The sequence below is a fragment of the Dipteris shenzhenensis genome, chromosome 26 (assembly GCF_047967505.1).
Source record: "Dipteris shenzhenensis isolate YYH24624 ecotype China chromosome 26, Dip_SZ_1.0, whole genome shotgun sequence".
NCBI lineage: Eukaryota > Viridiplantae > Streptophyta > Polypodiopsida > Gleicheniales > Dipteridaceae > Dipteris > Dipteris shenzhenensis.
In genome coordinates this window covers 6404808-6429427 of record NC_141621.1, presented here as the reverse complement: position 1 = coordinate 6429427, position 24620 = coordinate 6404808, and the positions used below count along the sequence as shown (strand labels likewise).

At 41.1% G+C, this 24620-nt stretch overlaps 1 protein-coding gene and 1 pseudogene across 4 annotated transcripts; both read right to left on the bottom strand.

The window, feature by feature from the left end:
* Nucleotides 1-2705: 2705 nt before the first annotated feature.
* LOC147884588 (uncharacterized) lies at nucleotides 2706-5199 on the bottom strand. Of its 4 annotated transcripts, none has more exons than XM_087397998.1 (4): nucleotides 5136-5199; nucleotides 4101-4384; nucleotides 3878-3941; nucleotides 2706-3457 (listed from the first exon to the last, which is right to left on the bottom strand). In XM_087397998.1, the coding sequence occupies exons 2-4, from the start codon at nucleotides 4295-4297 to the stop codon at nucleotides 3164-3166; spliced, it is 555 nt and encodes a 184-aa protein (XP_087254124.1). In that variant the 5' UTR covers nucleotides 4298-4384; nucleotides 5136-5199; the 3' UTR covers nucleotides 2706-3163. The 4 variants fall into 4 exon arrangements, with proteins under 4 accessions (XP_087254124.1, XP_087254123.1, XP_087254122.1 ...); XM_087397997.1 differs by lacking the exon at nucleotides 5136-5199 and adding an exon at nucleotides 4641-5099; XM_087397996.1 differs by lacking the exon at nucleotides 5136-5199 and adding an exon at nucleotides 4849-5099.
* An 8345-nt stretch (nucleotides 5200-13544) lies between these two features.
* On the bottom strand, nucleotides 13545-14339 carry LOC147884587 (histone H2AX pseudogene; annotated as a pseudogene).
* Between the last annotated feature and the right edge of the window lie 10281 nt (nucleotides 14340-24620).

The following is a 24620-nucleotide window of genomic DNA, read 5'->3' as shown; positions in this document are numbered from 1 at the left end:
ATTTCAAACACTAGAGAATGTTGTGCCTCTCTTTTTCTTTTTTCTTTTTTTTTTGGGGGGAGGTTGGAGGGGATACAAACTTTTGACATCAATATAAAACATTTCTTTCTTAATGAAATTAACATGAAAAAGTCATCCATGCTCTCGTACTTTCCTTGCTGAAACATCTCACTCAAACAAATTTGATTGTGGGCGCGCAATCTTTCTCCTTTCTTATTCTACCACTCTCCTACACTACCTTTCTGAGATCATGCCTCCTATCTCCTTGCACGTACCTATTTTCTAGATGCTTGGGTCTATGCAGATAGATGTACCATTGAGAAAATGGGTCTCCTCTAGATGCAATTAGACAAATCTAATCATGAGGTCCAAAAGCCAAATTGCTTCTAAATCCACAACTCTTACATTCATTACCACTCACATGTATCACATTCTTTTTTTTTAGTAATATTACATGTATCACATTCACTACCACTCGCATGTATCATTTCAATATGAGGAATGTGTATATATAATGAGCAATCTAACTAGTTGCATGCATTTATAGCACAAGATGTCTTATCATGCTTGTGAATTCTTTGTGTGATCTACATTAAATTAGTTATCAATTGATAGAAGCAAAAGATGTGTCTGGTAAAGTGGATCCCTTGACACTTGCCTATCTTGGGGAATTCTCCTTTCCCAAGGGGTGCTCCAACTTGCCTTAATCCTTATTCATAGCCACTATAGCATCATCATAAATCTTTGCACAACATATGGCATCCTTGAGCATGTGAACTGGATTACGTAGCACTTCTACATAATATTCCTATGAGAACCCAAGAGTGAACTAATTGCATCATACTATTAGGTGATAGTGACAACCATCGTTGTCATATTCTTGAACTACCAGAGATACTTATCCAACTCTGTTGTCATCGTGTGTTATGAAGCTTACAATACTTTTTAAAAGCATTCACACAAGTCTTCTTGAACAAAAAATTAAACTCGGCCCAAGTCATGGGCTTCAAGGTCAAGTAATTTGACCAAAGCATAAGCCTTGCCTTCCACAAATGACCTTCCATGTGAGGTTGCACCTATGTTCAGGCATTTTGACCACTTAGCCTAAGGTCTCGACCACCATGTGAGCCATACCACATGACCATTCCCCTAGCTACAATCTTTAGACAATAGATCTAACATCCACATGAGATTTCCAACTCCAAGATGCTCTATGATAAACCAAGACGAAGCCCTGCGCTTGTATTTATAATCCTAGCCTTGCTATCTCTAGTAGTAAGCCCTAACATTAAGCTTCATGCACAAATTAGCTTTACTTTCCAATCCTAGTCCCAACCATGACCTTAGAAAGTTTAATCATCGGTAGGCCCTAGTTATTGATATAACATCTTTCCCATTTAACATAGTTTCAACTTAGCATAAATCAAGGTAAGACTAGTATTCAATGATTCCTAGACTTTAGTTCCCATTCAATATTTGACTCCAATGGTAACATTTGCAATGTAATTTGAACTTGCTTGGTATACTTTGATAAACTTCTTATCACAAAGTTAAACAATAGTGACAACTTTACTAAAATTTTAAAACTTCTTGTCAAATTACCCAAAAAATCATTCCATCCTTTCCCCTCTCATGAAAGGATTGCCCAAACCTATACACAACCAAGATACCTCAAGCTTGATAGAGAAATATGAGTAAAACTCAGTCAACTGCATTGACTGATCCCTCCATGTCTAGTGTAGCATGTGACCTCAATGAGTATTCCCAACATGGCATCTTGTTTACAAGGTTTACAAAGAAGCCCTTAGCCACATTTTCATACTACAAAAGCATTCTGAATTCAGCTTCTCACAATCTAAACTTGCAATTCCAATTGACTATTATGAACAAGATGTAAGGAGAGGAATGTAGTAGCAACTACTTAGATGCTTGTACCCACAAGTGTTGGCCCATAACATTCTCTTGAATATATCTTGTAAGGAGAGGAATGTAGTAGCAACTACTTAGATGCTTGTACCCACAAGTGTTGGCCCATAACATTCTCTTGAATGTAGAAAGTCTCATTGATAAGACCTGCGATATATTGCCACTATGGATGCATGCCGACAATACCTATTGAGAATGGTGTAAATAGCACCATAGAGATAGGGTTCATGGAACAAGCCCTAACCCTAACCACAAAGGCAGATGTATATTTCAAATTGTCATTTTCTATGGAAGTGTACAGTTAGTTATATAATGTGCATTCCTCTCTCTAACATAAGTTGCTAACTTCCCTACTCTACCCCGGTCCTGCTCTTCCTTGCCATGTTATAATACAAGAAATTATAGCAATTACAATATGTAAGACCACAGAAATTACTGACATGAGTACACAATTTCACGAGAGAGATTTAACAGCAACACACCTCTTGAAAAACATTAGTAGAGATCAGTACAGTGAACTTAAATTGGTTGGAGGGCAAAAGAAAATTAATGCAGCCATATTGTTTAAAACGAACTTTAACACCAGATTAATACGAACTTTAACACCAGATTAATACATGCTTATACCACCAAATTAATGCAAGCTTAGGCATACTTCAGGCCGATCACAGACAGTCAATCAGGTAGTCCAAAATAACAAAATAGTGGAAAACAACATTGCCCAAAACAAGTTGCCAACTGCAGCTACCAGCTTTGGTACTAACTGCCGCCAAATCTCCTGAAGAAACTCCACTCCCTTCATTAACCATATATTTACAGTAACTGTACAAAGTCCTGGAGTTCTGTACATGTCGTGCCGTTAAAATTTGAGCTACTGGCAAATTGCCAGCCTCTCCAAAAAATCCGGGAAAACCCCACAGCTGGGCTAAAAAACTGCCAAACAAGCAGCAAGAGAGGGACTCGATCTTTGCGATAACTCCGACTCAAATGGTCCTCTCCACCTGGGATCTGGTATGTAAACCCCTGTTTTGTGTGGAGAACCACCTAAATATAGATACCAGGTATAAACAGCTGGAAGGGAAAATGCAACCCTCTAAAAAGCCTCTGTCTACGAGGAAAGAGTTAAAATCCCCAATGTTCACAGGCGTTGTACAGTGCCTGCTAATCCGCCAATAGGTATCACACATGAAAAGTACAACCTTGGGCACACTATAAGCCACTAGACCCTCCAAAAATGTCAAGCAAATGCAGGCACACCCTGAAGTGAATCTGACGTTGAGGATGCAAAACCCTCAATGCGCACTGAAGGTATTGATGATACATATGAAGAGCTACAAGAAGACTTTTTGAATGCCGAGTGACTTCCAAATGAAGAATTGCAAGATTTTTTAGGAAGAACAGCGGGTGGGGGCGGAACTCTTGTATGAGTGAAATGTACATCATGTATAAGTGGATTGCCTGCACGGCTTGGGGGTGATCCACAAAAGTAAGGGATTGGACTCCCTGAATGGACAGCATCTCCACAATTAACCTGTATAGGACAAGAAGTGACCTGTTATGTACCACAGAAGCAACAGCCTGAGATAGCAGTAAAGAAAATCAAATGAGCGCTATATTTGACAACTTTTAGTTGAAATCAACGAAACAGGATTTTGTGTTTCTAGATTATAAGATAGATCTGGAGGAGTGTTAGGAAGTGACAGACACTCCCAGGAGCTTGAAGTTCAAGCACAAGAGCCCCAGGTAGGTCTATACAGACCAAGCCTCAGCTCAGGTAGGTCTATATATTCTGAGCTACTCTCGCTCCTCTAAGGGGGCATGGCAAAAAGGTAGCCCTAAGGAACAAAAAATAATCAAAGGCAGCTCCAATCTCATTCCACAGCACAGACGCAACGTTCTCATCACAGCATGCTTCAGACCAAGTAAGCAGAGCCTCGTCAAATAGCACTACCTTATTAAAAAGAATCTCCAAGATTTCATGCCCTGCTTCTCCGTCGCCTGGCAATGTACTAGAGCTGTGGAAATATAAATAAAAAACAGTGATAAGCAACGATACTACCAATTAATTAGTCTGCAACAATCACAGAACATCAAAGGAAACGAGACATTGCAAAACTAAAAAAACAAAGAGAACAGAAAGCCCTTGCAGAGAGCATGAATAGCGGAGCGCGTACCCTCGGAGCCTCCTGACCGGTTTGTACATCTCTACAGCCCCCGAGGTGATCCCTACAACTACACGCCGAGGCTTTGGACAAACAAGCTCTTCATCCCCCCTGTCCCCACAGGAAATGAACTTGTTTCTTCCCTTTTCATTCATCTCTGCCAAGCTTTCCAGGGCATTGAGAGTGCTAAGATGCCCGACCACAGCCATACCGTTGGCAGTCCTGCGTCAAAAAGTCCGCGGAGAAACTTGTGGATCTTCGAATGCAGCACTGGATTGTAAGGAAATGAGCTGCAACTGCCAAAGAAATTCAGACAACAGATATCAGAATGAAAGACTTGTTGAAGGAGCGACAAAACTGGTTCACAAGTCAAACGGCGCGCACGTAGAAGCAGAGGGTTTTTTCTCTGAAGCTCCAAATCATAGATCTGAGTTCTAACATAAGGGCGCAGCAGATCCGGGCCGCAGCACTGTAGGAATAGATAAGAGTCCACAGGAAATGAGGTAAAAGAGGTCTACTCTTCTTCCTTACAGCGGCGGCTCCTGCCCTGACCTTGTGAAAAAGTCCGAAGACTGCTTCTCGGCAGCTCACAACTACCGACCGACGGAAAAAGGCGGTACGCGAGGACTGAAGCGCCAAGGCGAGTGTATGTCGCACGGGATCCAGGCGAACCCTGGACTCCCCTGGGGAGGTCGGAGCAAACCAAATGCAAGGGTACAGCCAAACCTCATGCGTAAGGGAAGATCAAAGGAGAACTTACCAGGGAAGCCAAGATCAAGGATGCATCGAGATGAGGGAGGAGCAAGGGCGAGGCGGAAGGGCAAAGGGAGCAGGAAATGTTGAAAAATGGGAGCTTGAAAGCTTCGGAGGAAGAAGATGATGATGATGAAGAAGAAGAAGAAGAAGAAAAAGAACCCCCAGAATGAATGAATTTGGGGCTCTTGGAACAAATGCTTTCAAGAAAGTACAAACTTTTAGGCCCTTGGCCCTTTCCCCTCTCCCTTGTTCCTCTTCCTCCTTGCCCCTTATCCTGGCGTGAAGTTATACCTGGAACCTCTAGGGGGAACCTCGAGCCTTTAGAGAGATTCCAACAATAACCCCCGAGTTTTTGCGCAAGTGGTTTCCTCCCCTGGCCTTCCACTTGGGAGCACAACGGAAATCCTCAGGTCATCTCCCTCCTCTGTCTCTATCACACGTCCCACCCCCCCGTTTGAGGGTGACTCACGCGTTTGAAAAAACAAAACCTGACAGCACACGCGTCAGCATTCAAAACAAGAGAAAAGTCGACAGAACACTCTTCCAAATGACACATAAGCATTCCATAACCTGACAAATCAATCATAATTATGACAACTACTCGGACCCTACCAACTGCCTCCCTCAAACCATTACAAAAATAGCTTTGACAACCGTGTCGCCTCCCTCAAACCTCGATGCTCAGGATTGCCAATGGCTCAATCCTCCCAACTTAGGGAAGAGATACCCTCTATTCAAACTAGTTATAATAGTAAGTTGGAAGAAAAATGACCTCATGCCACTAAGTAGAAGATGATTTGCATTACCAAAGCATGAGTGCATGAGGAATAGTGACCAAAGTGTTTCAAAATCTTTCTATATTAAGCTTGCCTTCCCACATGAAACTTTTGTCTCCACCCACACAAAGAAGGTTCCTCTCACAAACAAGGTTCCTCTCTCTTCATGACTAGAGCCCCTTTTATAAAAAAGCTTTTTTTCTAGGTCATAGAACGTCTCTTACTACAATTAAAGGGGCATTGTTCTTTGAGTAGGAAACTTCAAAGAAGCTTAATGAGGGGACAAATTAAAGCAATAAGGTTTGCCTCACTAGTCTCATATTTACAATTCTTTGAAAAATAAGAGCTTACGCTTTATTCCCCTCATAACACAATCCTTCTCGTGTCATGCATGAGCTTTATTTGTAGATATTGTACATCAAATACCATGCTTGTCCAATCACGTGCCCTCACCTTGTTTTTTGTGAACTAACAAGGTGTACAAAATGATATTCTTTCCTTACCTTCTCTTGTCCCCTTTCTTATTCGGCCCATGTCATTGTTGCACATGCACCACCTTTTCGTGGATCTCAAGGCGCCTTCTCCTTCTTCTAGCCTAGTTAGAGGCAAATGGCCCACCATTGCTTTATAGTGCTCAAGTCTTATTTGAAGCTTTCATAACATTTATCAAGTAGCCCATCAATTAGAGAACTACAAAGCAACTTTAAATCCTTTCCCAAGCACAATGCAATGCCAATCATTCCACTCCTATACAAGAAAATTGTGCATCCATGCACTTTAATATCAACGTATTGGATAGAATCATGAGATCTAATAAAAGTAATCATAGAACCTTAAATTTCACTCATTCCTAACATGACAACAATGCAAAGTTTGTGAACGTAGTGTATGTTCTAGCATAGAGAGTACACAAAGATATTAGTGATCAAATTTTGTTTGCAAAATAACTTGGCACATGTTTTATTTGTTTTTTAAATATTGGTTTATTTATTTTTTTGGTCACAATTATCTCATCTAGAATGGCTTTAGTAGGAGCCTCTCCCCACTTTCTCTCTATTGCACTATCCGCCTCTCTCCACATGATTCCTACACACAATAAACCATGTGCAATTTTTACAAAATTCATGCTCTCTTATTTAAATAGTACCAAATATTGCTTACCACTATACAAACCTTAGTAGATAAAAAGTGGTAATTGTAGTCTTATGTGTAAGACAACAATTTGGTTTAGCATGAGTATTCATGAAATTGTGCATTCTTTATTGTAGCCTCAAGAGAATTGTCATGAGTAATTGCACTTGTAAGAAAATATAGATGTTGCATTTCAAATGTTACTAGACATTATGTTATTGCATGATTTCTAACTATTATTTCATCTTAAAGATCTCTAGCATTTTCACTATTTTTTTTTTTAAAAAAAAAATCAAGGAGTGGACGTTAGCTTAATGAGGCAAATAGAACCCCACCATGCTCCATTATGAGATTCTTTGTAACAAAGTCCTTGCTTATTATTTTCCTATGAAGAAAAACTATGTTAATGAACTCCCCTAAAAAACAAATGGTCTCATTTTATTTCTATGCCAAAAGTTTTTTTATTGAAAGAAAAATGGGTCATGTAACATAATATTTAAAGGAATCCATTACTTTTTGAGGTTCTTGATTAGTTTAATAGCAGCTCTATCCTTATTGCCACAAATTTTCACAATGCCCACACATACACACATGCACGCATGTGTGTAGATATGCGTGCACACACACACACACGAGAGAGAGAGAGAGAGAGAGAGAGAGAGACAGAGAGACAGAGAAAAAGAGAGAGAGAGAGAGAGAGAGAGAGAGAGAGGGGAGAGAGAGAGAGAGAGAGAGAGAGAGAGAGAGAGAGAGAGAGAGAGAGAGGAACAAATGAAGCTTACTCTAAAGAATATAACACTCAAATTCTAGGCTACACAAGGTGGGATGTAATAGCCCTTATTCTCGAACCCATAGGTTATATATGTGATATCCCAAGTAGGTACTTTACTTTGAAGAATCTCCATTTGACATTAAATGAATAAGCCTGTCGAGTGTACTGGTCCAGGATGCATGTACTTGTCCAGGATGCATGAGTTTTGATACATCAAACTATGTCATAGGGTGCATCTTGTTTGGGGAATGTAAGCTAAATTACCCAATTTACTTTGCCAACAACTAGTTAAATGATGTTGAGAAAAGCTATGTTACCATAGAAGTGGAACAAGTATCCTCCGTTTATGTCATCAATAAGTACAAACATTATCTCCTAGCCAACCATCTATTCTTCTATGTTGACAATTGAGCACCTTTGAACAAGCCTTAGAACAACCAAGATATCTACGTTGTTGTTGCTCTTAATGGAATTCAAATACATATAAAAGAAAATAGCATTCATCTAGCCTATCTTGTTATAGGAGAAGCACCAAAGGGAGTGAAAGATGACTTGCTTGCTTTTTAAGGTTTTTGTGTTTGACCTCTACTCTTTATGTTTTTAGATTCTAGATTCATTAATCTTAGGTTTTGGATTCCACATCCACTTATGATTTCCTAGTTCCAAGGTGTTGGAAACTATTATCCTATTTTGGATGTAGGATTTTTGGGTTCTATACCTTTTTTGTTCACATTCATTAAGCATAGATTTCAGATACCAAGTGCCTGCCTTCTTCGGTCTCTCATTATCTTGGTCCTACAAGCGACCTTCTTTGGTCTTGTGCATGCCATGGATTTTGCATTGGTGCTTCCACGCATCATGTTTTGATTTTGGAGGCCAGCATATTTTGGCATAGCCTTAACATAGAATGAAAAGAAATAAATGAGCATTACAACACAAATGCATTTCACTTCAAATATTGGAACAATGACAAAAAAGTTAAATGGTTTGACAAACCATTTGCAAGTTCCAGTTATATTCCATTTGCAAATTCCATTTATATTGTTTAGTATTGCCATCAAGCATACAAAGAGGAGGATGAGAGAATTTTTTAGCCTCTCTTTTTCTCTAACTACCCCTACCCAACTACAAAATCATCCTCTATGAAATCATACATCTGTCTATATCTACTCTCTTCCTTACATCATATCTACATGTATTGACCTTCTACCTAGATCCTACTTCTCTAAACATTCACCCATATGTAGGCACTTTCCTGAATTACCACACCCAGTGGTGGAGGTTTTAGATACATCCTTGACACCTCTTTATACATAGAAATGAACCCTAAAGAAATAGGCTAAACATTTACATAATGTTCACTCAGAATTGAATCGAGGTCACTAAAGATTTTTCATCTTTGTCCTCAATTCATCCCTTTTGGAATGAATGGATTGCAACTATGCCCGAAGTGGTGCATGGATGCTTTCCTTCCACTAGATCTCCTTGGGTCAAATTTTCTACCCTTTGATTTTGAATCACAAACATGGCACTGGTCGATTAGTTCTCCCATTGCACCCTCTGTAATTGAATAGTAATCATCCTTAGAGACGGCGGTTCCCGGCATACTAAGATCCTGGCAAATCTGGCAAAGGCTTGGCATATTGTTGCCAGGCATGGCAATCATTCCCATGCCCACCATGCTGTGCCAAAATCCTCCAATCGATCATAATGGGCCCCTCCTATTTGTGAGCAAATTTATTAGAGACACTCTGGATATACACAGCATGTCAAATCTCCTACAAGCTTGCTCTGCGTGCTTTTCTCATGCCTTGAAATTCTCTATGTTTCCCTGTATTATGGAGTCTCAACCCGCACACTTTTGACTTGTGTTTTTGCTACCACACAAACATTCATTAGAGACAAGCTCCACGCTCTTCTTGTTTGAGATCTATCACAATGATTTGAATCACAGTGATGGAAGCACAAGCAAACACCCCTCTATGGTTGGCAAACGCTTCCTCTGTGTGTGATTTTGTTGTCCCAAGACTTGGAGATGCCCTCATGTTCAATCTCATCATTGCCACAAAAAAAAACATTGTTTTGTCTCTCATATTCGAGTCTTTCAGCCTCAAGGATGCATTACAAAGGAGTCCCATGGATTGATATACAATAACTCATTCTTCTCATTGACCACAACTTCTCCACTAATCCATATTAACATAGTTTAACTTCAATAGAGGAGCAAGTTAACTTACATTAACACAAATGGAGGCTTGACACAATCACAAAGGAATTAATTGACCACACTTGGGGTTGATTTCAACCGAACAATGTTACTACAAGCCAATCAAACGCATCTTCCATGATGCCAATCCAAATACATACTCAAGTTGCCAATCCTACCACATATTGCATCAACTCATCTCTCCTCTAGCGAGTCCTCATCCGTGGCATAGGGTCCAACATTCATGCTTTCGATTAGAGGATGATTCATGTCTAGCTCTGGGGCTTTATCATGCTCCTCATCATAATCTAGAGTCGAGTGCAGGATGTAGCATGCATGTATGAGCTTTGGCAACTAGGGGATAGCATACTCCCTGGGCTTTGAATGTGCCATATATTGCAAGCAATTTTCCCTCTACATGAAACGATGTTGCATGCACTCAGAAAGTTGAGTGATGAGGAGACAAGGCAAAGAGTTGCCGCTAGGCATGAAGTTGTTGTTTGCAGGCACTCTGGCTTTCATGTTGTAGTGAAAATTTTAGAGAGGTGGAACTAATGTGTTTGGGTCATTTCCTTTTCCAAACGAATTCCCTTCTTCCCCAATTCCTTTTTTGCAACTTGAATATTTTCTTGTTGCACACAAGTAAATCACATGAAATGATAGCTTAGTGCCAAATTTATGTATGCTTTAGTTACAATTTCATTTTCTTTTGTTGCAAAACTCATATAATTGCAATTGTTTCTTGATAGTTATTTGTGCTAAATCAATTACTAGCAAATTTGAATGAAAGGTTTGTATTTACTCATTTGAAAAACAACAATGACGAATCCCGCAATTCATACAAAGGAAATGATTCTATGTGGTTTTGAGTTTTGAATAAAGAGATCACAAGTGCATGTCGACTAAAGGTTAAAATTACCTTGTTTATGCCTTGCATCTCCTTGCAAACGGTCATGCCTAAATGGTATCATCAACCACGATAGCAAAGGGTACCCGCCATTATCTATGATGTACTCTCTAAAATGGTGCCTTTCGATAACGAGGGGGACACCGCTCAAATGGTCTCGAGATTTGTACTTCCTAAAGAAAATGCTATTGCGAAGGACCCTCTTGTCATTGTTGGACTTGGGCCACCCAGCAAAAATGTCCATGAACCTCATATTGGAGTCCACTATTCCTTGCACTATCATATTGTAATTCTTATCTTTGTCATACCAATATGTACTCTTCTCATTTGGTGGCAAATCCAGTAGAATATGTGTGCAATCAAGAGAGCCACAATAGTTTGGAAACCCACAAAGTGCATGGAATCCTATCCTTTTGTATTGGGCCATCAACTTGCATGGCATGCTCATCTCCTCAATACATCAGTGAATTTCTTTACAAAATGGAAGGCTGTGGACTTCCACAACCAAATTTCTTTGATATGTTCTTGTACTTGTGGCTAGAAGGAAAACGGAACAAGCAAATGGAAACTTTATTCTCGATGGAGAACGCCCAGCCTATCACATCATGTAAGCCTGTTGGAATGGAACCTTGCTCTTGTAAGTCCTCTCACAACATGTCACAAAGGTGCATGTAAAGCTCGCATGGGAGGCTTAGCACATCGTGAAACTAAATGTCATCTACTACAACAAAGAACACGTAGTGGTTCCACCAATGTACCAAGTCCCTACCTTAGGATCATGCAGTCAGTGAACCAAGGAAAGTAGTCCATGTACTTGCTGTGTGTGTAGATGCCACATGGCTACCATAGCTTCATCCATCTCTTCATGTTTAATCATCATGTGATTGCTATTCACATCAACAGCCCCCACATGTAACAACACATGAACACGACAAGTGCAAAGGCATTCAGAATAAACTTGAGTTCTCTGTCATCCATGGATATCCTACACCAGATGAGAATGGTTCAGAAACTACATCTGGCAGGACAGATTATCATTATTGCAAACAACATTATTGGACATGTTTTGGTAGCTACCATCTAATAACATATGCAACATTAGGTGACCATGTTGTGGATTAAAGGGCACGTACTTACAAAGCAACCCATTACGATGAGGTTATGTCAATGCAATCTCAATGATGCCATGGAGGGAAAACAAGAGGTTCTAACAATCAAGGCAAATGAGAAGAAAGGAAACAATACATAAATCCATGCCAATACAATATCTGAATCCAGTGCAATCTCACTGATAGCAAGTAGAGAGAACAAGAACTCCTAACAATCACTTTCTACCATGAGTGTCTACGAGAGAATAAGAACTCCTAACAATCACTTTCTGCCACAAGTTTCTACGAGCTTCTCAACTATTGCAGCAAATCTCTGCCACGAGCTTCTCAACTATTGCAGCGAATCTCTCCAACGCACTAGCGAACATTGTTCCGATTTGTAAATTCAAGTTCACACTTTGCTTGCTTACTTCCAAGACGTCTTGGTGAATCTTCTTGCACCCGCTAGGTCCATGGGCAATGGGCAAGTGTGTCCAGTTCCCATGCCACACAACAATGGCATGTATCATCTCTGAGCCTCATTTGCTCCTATTAGGGACCAATGGGAAGACTTCATGAGCCTCTCTTGGTCAGAGGTTCATATGTAGTAAGACCAGAAAGTGGTAAGTACCTAGTGTGGCACTTGTTGCCATAACCAATGTTAATCTTGTGCCATTTACTGTAGGCTTTGAAATTCAAGTATTCAGCCTGCAACGCATGCATTTTGCTGCTCGCATGCATACCACATTGCTATAAGCAGACCATCAGAAGAAGACTATAACAACATAACACAGAAAGCCGAGCCATTCTGTTATAGCTCTTTATGCTATAGCAGAACCAAAAACCCAGGGGCAGGATGCACTACAACCACAAAAGGAGGATGTAAACTGATAGATTGACAACATCGCAGAACAAAATGCCATCCTCCCACAACAAGGTGGAATTCTTGATTTTAAAATACCAACTGTGTGCAGAGAGCATCTGTATGGCCATTACGCTTTTTATCTAAAAACCCATGCTTGACGTAATCCAAACGTACACTTTAAAGTAAATCCATAACTAACAACATAACACAGAAAGCCGAGCCATTCTGTTATAGCTCTTTATGCTATAGCAGAACCAAAACCCAGGGGCAGGATGCACTTTACAACCACAAAAGGAGGATGTAAACTGATAGATTGACAACATCGCAGAACAAAATGCCATCCTCCCACAACAAGGTGGAATTCTTGATTTTAAAATACCAACTGTGTGCAGAGAGCATCTGTATGGCCATTACGCTTTTTATCTAAAAACCCATGCTTGACGTAATCCAAACGTACACTTTAAAGTAAATCCATAACTAACAACATAACACAGAAAGCCGAGCCATTCTGTTATAGCTCTTTATGCTATAGCAGAACCAAAACCCAGGGGCAGGATGCACTTTACAACCACAAAAGGAGGATGTAAACTGATAGATTGACAACATCGCAGAACAAAATGCCATCCTCCCACAACAAGGTGGAATTCTTGATTTTAAAATACCAACTGTGTGCAGAGAGCATCTGTATGGCCATTACGCTTTTTATCTAAAAACCCATGCTTGACGTAATCCAAACGTACACTTTAAAGTAAATCCATAACTATAGAGTGCAGACACCAAAAGTTTCAATGGATTAACGTAGAGCAGATCACATCTATGAAAGTTCAAGGGGTGGCAACCAAATTGAGGAAAGCCAACAATCAAAGTCCAAAGGCGCTTAATCATGGAATCACTTAACATTATGAAAACATTAAAAAATGAGTGAAAGGCCACACCTGCAAACCGGAAGAGGATAAGTTTTAAAATAAAGTCAGGCTAGATGCAGAAAAGTAATGGCCGCACTGATTGAGCGACTCAGAAGATGTTACTATAGTTCTACAAACGCTACATAAGGTGTTATTTTCCTGATCTGTCGTATCCTGATAGTTTACGTATGTACAGAGAATATGATTACCGAAACCTAACAGTCGAAAGGAAATAACAACTCAGCGAATCCAAAAATGGCATACACTAAGCATATGCTAAAGACGCGCGCAATTCCCCTCAAAGGCGTTGAATTCACGAGCCCAATAGTATTCCACAAATGGTGGTGTTAAAAAACACCTTGAAGCTTGAAGTATGTGCACCTAAGCTGCAGAATCGACAGCCTTTGCAGAGGATCCCGACTTCTTGGGAAGCAAAACCGTATGAATGTTGGGCAAGACGCCTCCGTTGGCAATGGTGACCTGCCCAAGCAGCTTGCTAAGCTCCTCATCGTTGCGGACAGCGAGCTGAATATGGCGAGGGACGATGCGGTTCTTCTTGTTATCACGCGCGGCGTTGCCGGCGAGCTCGAGGACCTCGGCAGCGAGGTATTCGAGGACAGCGGCGAGGTAGACAGGGGCACCGGCACCGACGCGCTGGGCGTATTTACCATTTTTGAGGAAGCGAGCGATGCGACCGACGGGGAATTGGAGGCCAGCTTTGGAGCTACGGGAGACAGATTTGGAACCGGAAGATTTACCACGACCGGAGGCAGCCATTAGAGGAAAAGTCAGAGGAGATGGCTATGGAGATGGTGTGAAGACGAAGAAGCTCTGGCTATGGCGACTCGAAGCTTTTCATCAAAATTTGAAGACGATGACACGAATTTATATCCTTCTTCTTTCAAATTCTTCCACCAATCACATCTTTGCACACGGATCTTCATTCTCCACCGTCTGATCCCCTCCCCCCATCTAACGGCCCCCGTCTCCCCTCACCCTTTTATACTCAATCTTATATTCCCTTTCCTTGCCATTATTTAAATACTTCCCTTGGTGGCACCATCTCCTTTCTTGTTAGCATCCTCAATAGAACGTCTACCCACTCCCTTCTCAAAAACAATTTTATTTCTCACAAACCACACCCCTAAGAAAAAGGCAGCAAAGGTAGCAGGCCACCAACGTAGATGGAAGCCCTCTAGTTTCCCCCAAGAGTATAAGTCTCCACTTGGCATTTAGATTGAAAGAACTCATCAACCCAACCTTTCTCACTGCTCAAGCCAACCTGCTCCACACTCTCTTAACCACCACACAAGCCCAAAACACAATGCATAGTCTCTTCTGTCTGCCTTCCACACAATGGGCAACTTTCACTAACGTTCTTCCACCTACCTATTTAGGCAGCCACTTACGCATCATGTTCCACATCATAAAGCAGGCTTTTCCCATCCTACACACCTTCCAAATTCCATTAATCCTATACGCCCACCGTTTTGGAAACCTCCTAAGGCTCCACTTAGCATTTAAGTGGTCAAACATAGTGTTATTTTTCTATCAAGCATCCATACACCGATTTCGCCGGCTGACAACCTCTGAAAAGCTGTATTACCCACATGCCACTAGTTCACTCTCCAATCAAGAGACGGAACAGAGTTTGTTGTCCATGTGGCAGCCCCTTTTCTTCTCTCTTGGATGTGAGGTGATGCCCATGTGGTAGCCCCCTCCCTCTCTCTTTGTTGCCCATGTGGTAGCCCCCTCCCTCTCTCTTTTCTTGTTTGATCCTTGCCCTCATGGCAGCCATGATGTTGCTCATGTGGACATCTCTCAAACACCAGGTTCACCCCCCCATGCTCTCCTCATATGGGGGCTTACAGATGAGGAGGTAACCTTTCCAACATCCCCTCTCACCGACACATCTAGGCCTAATGCCAACATGCCAATTATGATGCTCTAGTAACTTCGTAGTCCTCTTGAACATTTCGATGTCGAAATCTTTTCCTGGCTTTTCATCCAATGGCTCCTGCTCCACCATGTACGGGTCTGCTTCCGCACACCATCTTGGTACACAGATCCATCTCTAGTAGCACCTCCTGGCACCACCACCTTCAGTCACATTCCCACCTTCAAGCTCGAGCAACCCATACACCGCTCGAGCAACCCATACACCATGATCTTCCAGTTGTCCCCCTCATAATGAGTGAACAACCTGGAGTTGTCTTCCAAGTACCATGCTCCGAGGGCCCAACCCGGCCTTCCTTTGGCAAGGTCCATGCAACAAAAGAATAATCTCGAGAAATGAAATCCCAAGAATATTTCTAGATAACATGGATCACTAACTCTCACTGAGCTCTCAAGCAAGTACTCTTCTAGCTTGAGTACACCTTGTCCATCACCTTCCAACAATCTGTGTCCAAGATTTGAAGAAGTACCTAAACTTCCCCTTCTGCCTTCGAAGAAGGCCCATTCCTTCCAATCTCACATTGCCTGAGACATATGAAGAGCAGTTTCTCTCCGCAGCATGCTATAAAGGATTAAATTAAGAACATCAAGTACAAGTAAAGGCAGAATTGAAGCATCTTTCTTCAAGTAGGGCTCATAGCATTGATCGAGAATTCGGATTGGATCTCTCCAATTGTCATTGTATCCAAAAAGAACAAGAAACTGTGGATTTGCATGGACTATCGGACGTTGAATGCCACAACAATGCCATACCCACTTACCCTTCCATACATGGATTCGATGCTGGATGAGGTGGCGAGGAATGAGGTCTACTCCTTTCTAGACAGGTAGAGTGGATACAACCAAATCAGGATGGCACCAAATGACCAACCCAAGATTTCTTTCATTATCACCATATGGGGTCTTTATGTGTGTATCGTGATGTAAAGTCAAAGTTCAACTATCCAAAGCACCAACCCTTATACCTCCAAATTGGGACAGAACATTCCATGTCTTTGTGGATGCTTCTGATTAGGCACATTGAGCAGTGTTCTAATGCAAGACGAGATGGTGGGATGGTACTGGCTCATTTATTATGTCAATCATAGACTTTCTACAGAGTGGAGAGGAATGAGAAAGAGAATCAGATAGGTTTCGGGAAAGCCAAGGGAGCAGCACGAAATAACATCAAAATTCCGAGAGTCCATAGTAAGGGCCAGTATATCTTATCTCTCTACTTTTTCTTTCTTTCTCGGGATTTTCGGCTCTCCCTATACCTCTCAATGGGTAGCTAAAGGTTTTTGCAAGAACTCGCTTACCCAAGCTTCCATGTCACCTTGGCCTACCTTGAGCAAGCAAGAGAGCATGTTGGTAAAAGTTACAATGTCTAGCTGGCACCCCATAACAGTCATTATCTCCAGCAGTTCAATCCCAGGTGGGTAGATGATTTTGGCCCTTATTAGTGCCTTTCTAACAAGTATCTTAGGCGTAAGATTGGGTCTCGCATTGTAAAGGTGGTTGGTTCTCAGTGACAAAACATGAAGGCTTTGGGATGATCTTTTCAGCGAAGAAATTTTGACACTATCTCTTGGGTCATTGTTTTATGTTCCATGTGGACCATTACACATTACTCACCAGCCGACTGGCACATTGGATGCTACTTTTGCAAGAGTTCAATTTTGAAGTGGTACACAAGCCTGGATTACAACATGCGGTTGTGGACTAGTCTTGTTTGGAATCTAGCGAGCCTACAACTGGCATTGAAGATGAGTTTACAGATGTTGAGCTCAGTGCGGTATTCATGGAAACTGTTGTGGAAAGCAACATGGAGGAGGTACGTCAGGAAACCCTATGCTCACGGTATGATGAATTACTCTTCTTGATGACTTTAGGAACGATGCCAAGGTACCAGACAAGATATCAACACAAGAGGTTGGTTTTGTAGAGCCAAGGATTTGAAGTGATAGTTGGTTAACTCTATCGACGACACTTGATAGATATGTTGGTCTGATGTGTGCTTCCACATGAACAAGAAGCAATCCCCTCACTGAAGGACATTGCAGAGTGGTATGTGGTCACTTTACAAGAACAATCATGGCAAAGAAGGTTGCAGGCTGGACTTTGGTGGCTAACACTATAAAAGGATGCTTGAAGATTCGCACAGCAGGGCGACCTATGCCAAATTACTGCTCCACAATGTTCAAAACTACCACGAGTCGGTATGCAGTGTATCTCTTCCAATATCACTAAATAGCTTAATTGGCACTTTTGCTGTCATAAAATTCACCTAAGGCATTATCAACCAAGTAATTTGCATTCGAGTTCTGCATGACCAAGGAGCTTGCTGCTGCTCGATAAAGCTTCACTTCACTCTAATTATACAACTCGGGGAATACACTCCCTTCCAAATCTTTGATTTGTACTATCCCATTGGAAAAAACTTCTGTTAGCCCTGATAGGGACCACCATTCCAACCAAGTTGGAAATTTGTTTTGAGGTGACCCAGCTTGGCATTATACAATAAGATGAGCATACCCTTCTCCAAATGCTTAGGTGCAATATGCATATCATGCCATGCCTTTCTCCTATGATGGATCACTTGCTGTGATCAGGCTACTCGAAGGTGTATTTCATCCAGGTTGCTTAGCTAACATAGTCCATGGATGATTTTTTCAACTTAGTTTTGTTAAGAAGCTAAATTTTATATTGGTGTCAAAAGTTTGTATGCCGTAATAAAAATAAACCTTTGAAACATTCGGCAAGATTTGAAACTTTAATGCAAAAAATTTAAAGTTTTGCTAGGATTTACATTTTTAACTTCAAAATTAAAGAGAACATATAAAATTGTAATATATTCCATCAATATTGTGAAACTAAAAAAAAAAAAGCTCGATAAACTTATACCAATATTTTATATTAATACATATGCATAGCTTCGATAAAAATATCCATGATGCAATCACCCCTTGATTGATTCTGATTCATCTAAGGGATGCTTGGTAGCAATACAAAGATTGGGAACAATAAATTCTAAGGGGACTACTGATTCCAAGCCAAAGGCCATACAGAAAGGAGTAAGATTTGTGGTGACCTTATAAGTAGTTTTGTATGCTTAAAGTTGCATAATGAAGTTTAGTATCCCAATCTCCCTTAGATGACTCCACCATTATAGTGAGGATAAGCTTGAGTGTCTTGTTTGTTGACTCTACTTCACCATTGCCATGTGGATAATAAGTGATCAAAACTGCATGCATAATTTTAAATTTAGTCTTGAGCAACTGCACAACACCATTAAATAAATGTCAGCCCTGATCATTAAGAAGTTCTATAGGGCATCCATATCTGCAGATGATACTTTCAAAGATAAACTCGGCAAAGTTCCAAGTTGAGTTATCTTGGAGTGCCTTAGCTTCAGCCCACTTATTAGTAGTAGTCAGTTTCCACAATAATGTAATTGTTTTTTGTAAACCTAGTAGGTATGAAGGGGCCAATAAAATCCAAACCCCATCTTTGAAAAGCTTAGCAAGGATGAGTAGGCTGCAATGGCAAAGAAGTAGCTTATCAACAACTCCTTTATCCACAAGCATACACGTGTACACAAGAAATGTCTGGTTTTTGTTTTCTCTTGCTATATTGTCAAGCTGAATATGTAGTGTTCTTGGAAGGGGGCCTTCCAATAATGTGAGAATGCCATGAGCTATTGTGGTTGACAGATTTGCATCATTATGCAAATTTGGATATTTGAGAAATATCTTAGCTTAGAGCTTTTTGTGACACAAGAGACATCCCAACTAGATGCATTCTCACAAATGTCTCTTCCTTCACATCTTTTGGGACTCTCATAAAGTGAGGCAAATTGGTCTTCTTTTGATCCATACCATCCCATAAAGAGACAAAGATACTTTTTTAGGATTCTTCAATCACTTTCTTATATGCGTTGCCAGCTTTGATTGGTCTTGGGCCTGTTGCTCTCTAAGGTGCTTAGGAGCACTATTGATTTGATCTGCATGTCATAACACATAGATATTATTACACACACCCAAAATATTTTAGAGAATCAAACTTATGTTGATTAAAGCTTCACCTCAAGTTCCCAAATCCTTTATTCTTTCAATTTTGGCTTGCCAATTGTCATGGATGAGTTGCGAGTAGTCATAGTAGCCTTTGAGTCTATTGCTATTGATCGTTGATCTGAATTGCACTCCATCCAAGCTTTCTATGATCATAGTGCCAATGGGGTTGATTTTCTTGACTTTGTAAGGTACTTGGTCTCAATAATTTAATTCTTCTTTTTGGACTTTGGTGTTGTAGAGAAAGACAATGTTACCTTCATTAATCTTCTTATCATTGAGACCATAATTCCTTTGTCTTTCTTCTGCTATCATTGCATGGTAGGCTCTTAATCTCATTTTAGTATGCTTCTCAAGTTGGAGTAGTCGTGCTTCAAGAGATTCTTAATCACCAAGGCACTCTTGTATTGCCACTCATAGACTAGGGATAATGAATTCTAATGGGACTACTGCTTCTAAACCATATAGTAGTTGGAATGGCATAAAATTTGTGCTAACCTTAAAAGTGATTTTGTAGGCAGAGTTGAGCTTTTCCACCTAGTTAATGGTAGGGAGTGCTCTTTCAGTGTACAACCATAAATTTGAGAGAAGTTCCTAAATCCCTTCATTGACAAAGTTTGTGCCTTGTTCAAAGACTATTTCCAAGGGGCAACCATACCATGTACTTTTGGCATCAGCTTTGTGTACTACTTTTGCCTTAGCCCATTTATTGAGATAACCTATTGCCGCAATTTATGTACAAATCTTGTGCTCCTTTAGCAATAGGAGGTATGGGTCCTATAAAGTCGATTCCCCATTTTTCAAACGGGTGTTACACCATGACTGTGGTTAGGGGATTGAAGTCTTTGTGTGGGTGTTTGAAAGTTCCTCAGCATACAGGGTCTTAATTGTGGATCTTCAAGGTTACTCCTCTGATCCCTTTGCTCTAGAATTTGGGACCCTTGTGAGAATGTGGGTACAAATCCCTCCCCATAGAATTATCTATCATCATAGAATTGGTACGATGGGAGTTGATTGCGATTAGGTATTGTGGGACTTAGGTCCCTAAGTATTTCTTCTGACATCGGTGCTTGGGCCGGCATTTGAGCCTCTTACATTGCCCTAGTCTATCTAGTAAATGGGTTTAGCCACTCTACTAGGTCTGTCAATCCAAACCTTCCCATGATATTGGAAAAGGTTTCCCTTAATGTAGCTGCTGTAGTAGATGGGATAGGAGAGTGGAGATCAGTGGGGATGGAGTTCAGAGCCACTGAGGCTCTAACATTAGAGGGTTCACCCATGTCTCCATCCTGATTCAGGGACTCTTTTGAGCTGGATAATTCACTTGGTGGTGGTTCTTGCAATGAGTGAGAACCAACTTTTGAGCTTACTAACCCTGAGGATGCCAAGCTAGGTATGGAGGTCGACAAGATGGTATTTGAGGCACTGTCTTTAGGCTCAGGGTGAGCTTGTAGGACTCTTCGTGATCTCAAGATCATGTGTTCATTGGCACGATTGATGCCTCTTCTAGGTTGAGTCCGCCTCGATGCGGGGTCAAGGGGCGATAGCCCCTTGTGGCAAAATCAATGTAATTCGCATGCAAATTTCATCATTTCTTGATTCTCACGGTCCCAATTTTCATGTGCTTTTTCTTACCTTTTGTGTTCCTAGAGCTATCCCTACGGCCGTGGGGATAGAGCTATGGCAATGACTGATGGGATAGCAAGTTGGCGAGATAGAGTTAAAGCAACAACCGACGGGATAGAGCTATGGTGACGACCCGTGGGGATAGGGCTAAGGCAACGACCGGCAAGATAGCAAGTCAGCGAGATAAGGTTAAGGCAACGGCCGACGGGATATCACATCAGTGGGATAGAGTTAAGGCAATGATCGGTGGGATAGCAAGTTAGCAGGATAGAGCTATGTCGATGACCCATGGGGATAGGACTAAAGCAACGACCGACGGGATAGCCTTATGGCATCGAGTCAACACAAGTTTGACCGGCGGGATAGCTGTGGCTGACAGTAATTAATTCGGGTGGCAGATTAGGTACTGAAATTTGTTAGGTCAATGGGATAGAGTTAAAGCAACGGCCGACGGGATAGCAAGTCAGCGGGATAGCGTATGGTGATGGGTCAATGCAAAATTGACCAACAGGATACGGCTATGGCAATTGTCGATGAGATAGCACTATCACGCTGACCCATGGGGATAGAGACATGCAGTTTCGTCGACTAGTTTTTGATGATTCTTGATGATTTAGAAGTTTCTGTTCATGTTTTTTCGTGATGGGGGGATGCTAAACTACCTAGTCTACATACTCAATGAAAAAAACCTGAAAGAAAAACAACTTTTGAAAGCCAAAACGCAAGATTCCTTGAGGGGTGAGTTTTACTACACAAAACCACTTCAAAATTTAGCAAGAATCATCATTTTTTGAAGCTTCAAATGCTCCAAAATGACTTTCCAACAAGAAAAAATAGTTTTCCTACTTTTCCATCCACACTCTCACTTCCTCCCTCTCTCTTCTCCTACAACTTCACTAACAAGCTCCAAGTTAGGCTTGAAAACTTGTGCAATGGGTAGATATCGAAGGAAGACAAGTGCAAATGCAAAAGCATACCTTCATTCCCCGGCAACGGTGCCAAAAATGTAGTGGGTCTCGACGGTGACTCACGTGTCGTGGGGATGTTGAAGAGATGCTGATGGAGCCTCCACTCCAAGCTGCTCCTTGTGAGAGCAATGCAAGGCACAAGCTATCTACAAGTGTCACTCAAGCAGCCTCCAGATTGTTGCAATGTGTTTCCACGCAAGAAAGGGGGAAGGGCAAGAGGGGAGAAGGGAGGAAGAAGGAGAAAGGAAGAGGAGAGTGAGGGGGATGGAGTGGCAAACACAAGGGCACTACAATGGAAACAAGGGAACACCCAAAGCACTCTCTTGGAAGAGAAGAGGGAGCTTGTATTCAAACTTGTGCAAACAACAATGAAGACCAAAGTCAACCATTTGGCCTTTTATACAAGTCACCTTTTGAAGGGAGGGCCAACCCTAATCTCTTTATACCACTCTCCCTTCTGATTCTTTTACCATCCTCTTGGGCCCATTTAGCTCCAAGACACAATGTTGGCTCTACGGACTTGCCATTGTCCATCAAATAACATCACTTAGCCAGCGGTGGCGTATTGTTAACCAATCTATTAACAATCAACAGCGGTGCATCATCTCACATGACAAATCATTAGGAATGGTTCAAAGAGTTGAAACCATTAGAAGGTAAAAGAATGTAATCTACACAGCAGATAATACACCAAATCCAGTTCAAGGGACATGCATTATACCTATGAACAATTTCACTAGTACGAAAGGATTGGTTAAAGATGTACTCTACATTTCGAAGCTCCGCAAGAACCTCTTGTCGCAGTAGGTCAAATGACGGAACACAACTACCAAGTCATCTTCGACGGAGATGAATGCACTATCAGAGACAAATCCACAAGATTTCAGCTAGTAGGAAAAGGTGTCAAGGAAGGACACTTGTACAGAATGCTAGCTACAGTACTAGATAAGCATGCCATGTCAGCTCAAACACAACAGATGCCACTATCCGCAAAATGGCACAAGAGATATGGTCATGTCAATTCCAAGAGCTTGCTAGATCTCAAGGATCAACATATGGCAATTGGGATTCCAAAGCTACAGTTTCTTGGAAAAGTTTGCGAAGCATGCTGCTTCGACAAACAAAAGCGGACCAACTTCGACAAAAGCACCTCTTGAGCATGAGGTATTCTTGATTTGATACATATAGGTGTATGGGGTTATGCCCAGACCCATACTAAACTCTCATCGATGAATACAACAGATATTGTTGGGTCTACTTTTTAAAAGAGAAATCTGAAGTGTTTTCCATATTTCAAGAATTCAAAGCCATGGTAGAATGATCAAAGTTATGAGATCAAATAGAGGAGGTGAATATACGTCTTTAGTATTCATGAACTTTTGCAGAAGGCATAGCATTCGAAGACAATTCACACGTGCAGATACTCCTCAGCAGAATACAAGAGCAGAGAGAAAGAATGGTACATTAGCAAACAGTGCTAGAGCAATGCTTAGTGAGAAGTATCTTCCGGATCGGTATTGGACAAAAGCAATAGCCACTGCAAAATATTTGCTTAATCGGCTTCTTACCGAACCGATACAGGGTATGACACCTTATGAAGCATTCACTGGACACAAGCCACACATTGGGCATCTTCGCATATTTGATTGCATAGCATATGCCTACATACATGATGATCAGAAATTGAATGCGAAGTCACGCAAATGCATCATGGTTGGCTACAGTGAAGAAAGCAAAGCATACAAGTTGTATGATCCCCTCAACCGAAAGGTAATTATCTCAAGAGATGTAATCTTCAATGAGGAATCAGAATGAAAAACCTCAAACATACAAAAGATAGACGTACCAATTTCACAATCATCTATAGAAATGGTTGATGAAGAAGAGAAAGAATTGCCAAAAACAACCCAAGCAGAGCCACAACAGCTTGGACGATCTACTTGGGAAAGTAGACCACTAGCCAGATTGACATATGCTCAGAAAGACAAAGTAATTCAGGTTGAAACCTCCAACTATGCTCTTATGACTACCATCATAGCTACAAAAGAGCCAGTGTACTTTGAAGAGTACTTTGAAGATGTAGGAACAAGCCATAATGGCAAACTAGTATGAATGCAAAAATGGATGCTTTGTATAAGAATAATACTTGGAAATTATGCGACCTTTCACCAAGAAAGAAGGCCATAGCAAACAAATGGGTATACAAAGTGAAATACAATCCAAATGGAAGTATTCAAAGCTACAAACCCAGATTAGTTGCAAAAGGACTTGCACATCAATATGGTCAAGATTATAATGAGACTTATGCTCCAGTAGCAAAGATGGAGTTCATATGGTTCTTGATATCACTAGTGACACTCAGCAGATGAAATGTATACCAGCTCAATGTCAAGAATGCATTTCTCAATGGTTACCTAGACGAGGAAGTCTACATGTAACAACCAAGGTTATAATGAACCACGAAAGGTAAATAAGGTTTGCTATCTCAAAAAGAGTCTCTGCAGCTTAAAGCAAGTGCCTAGAAGTT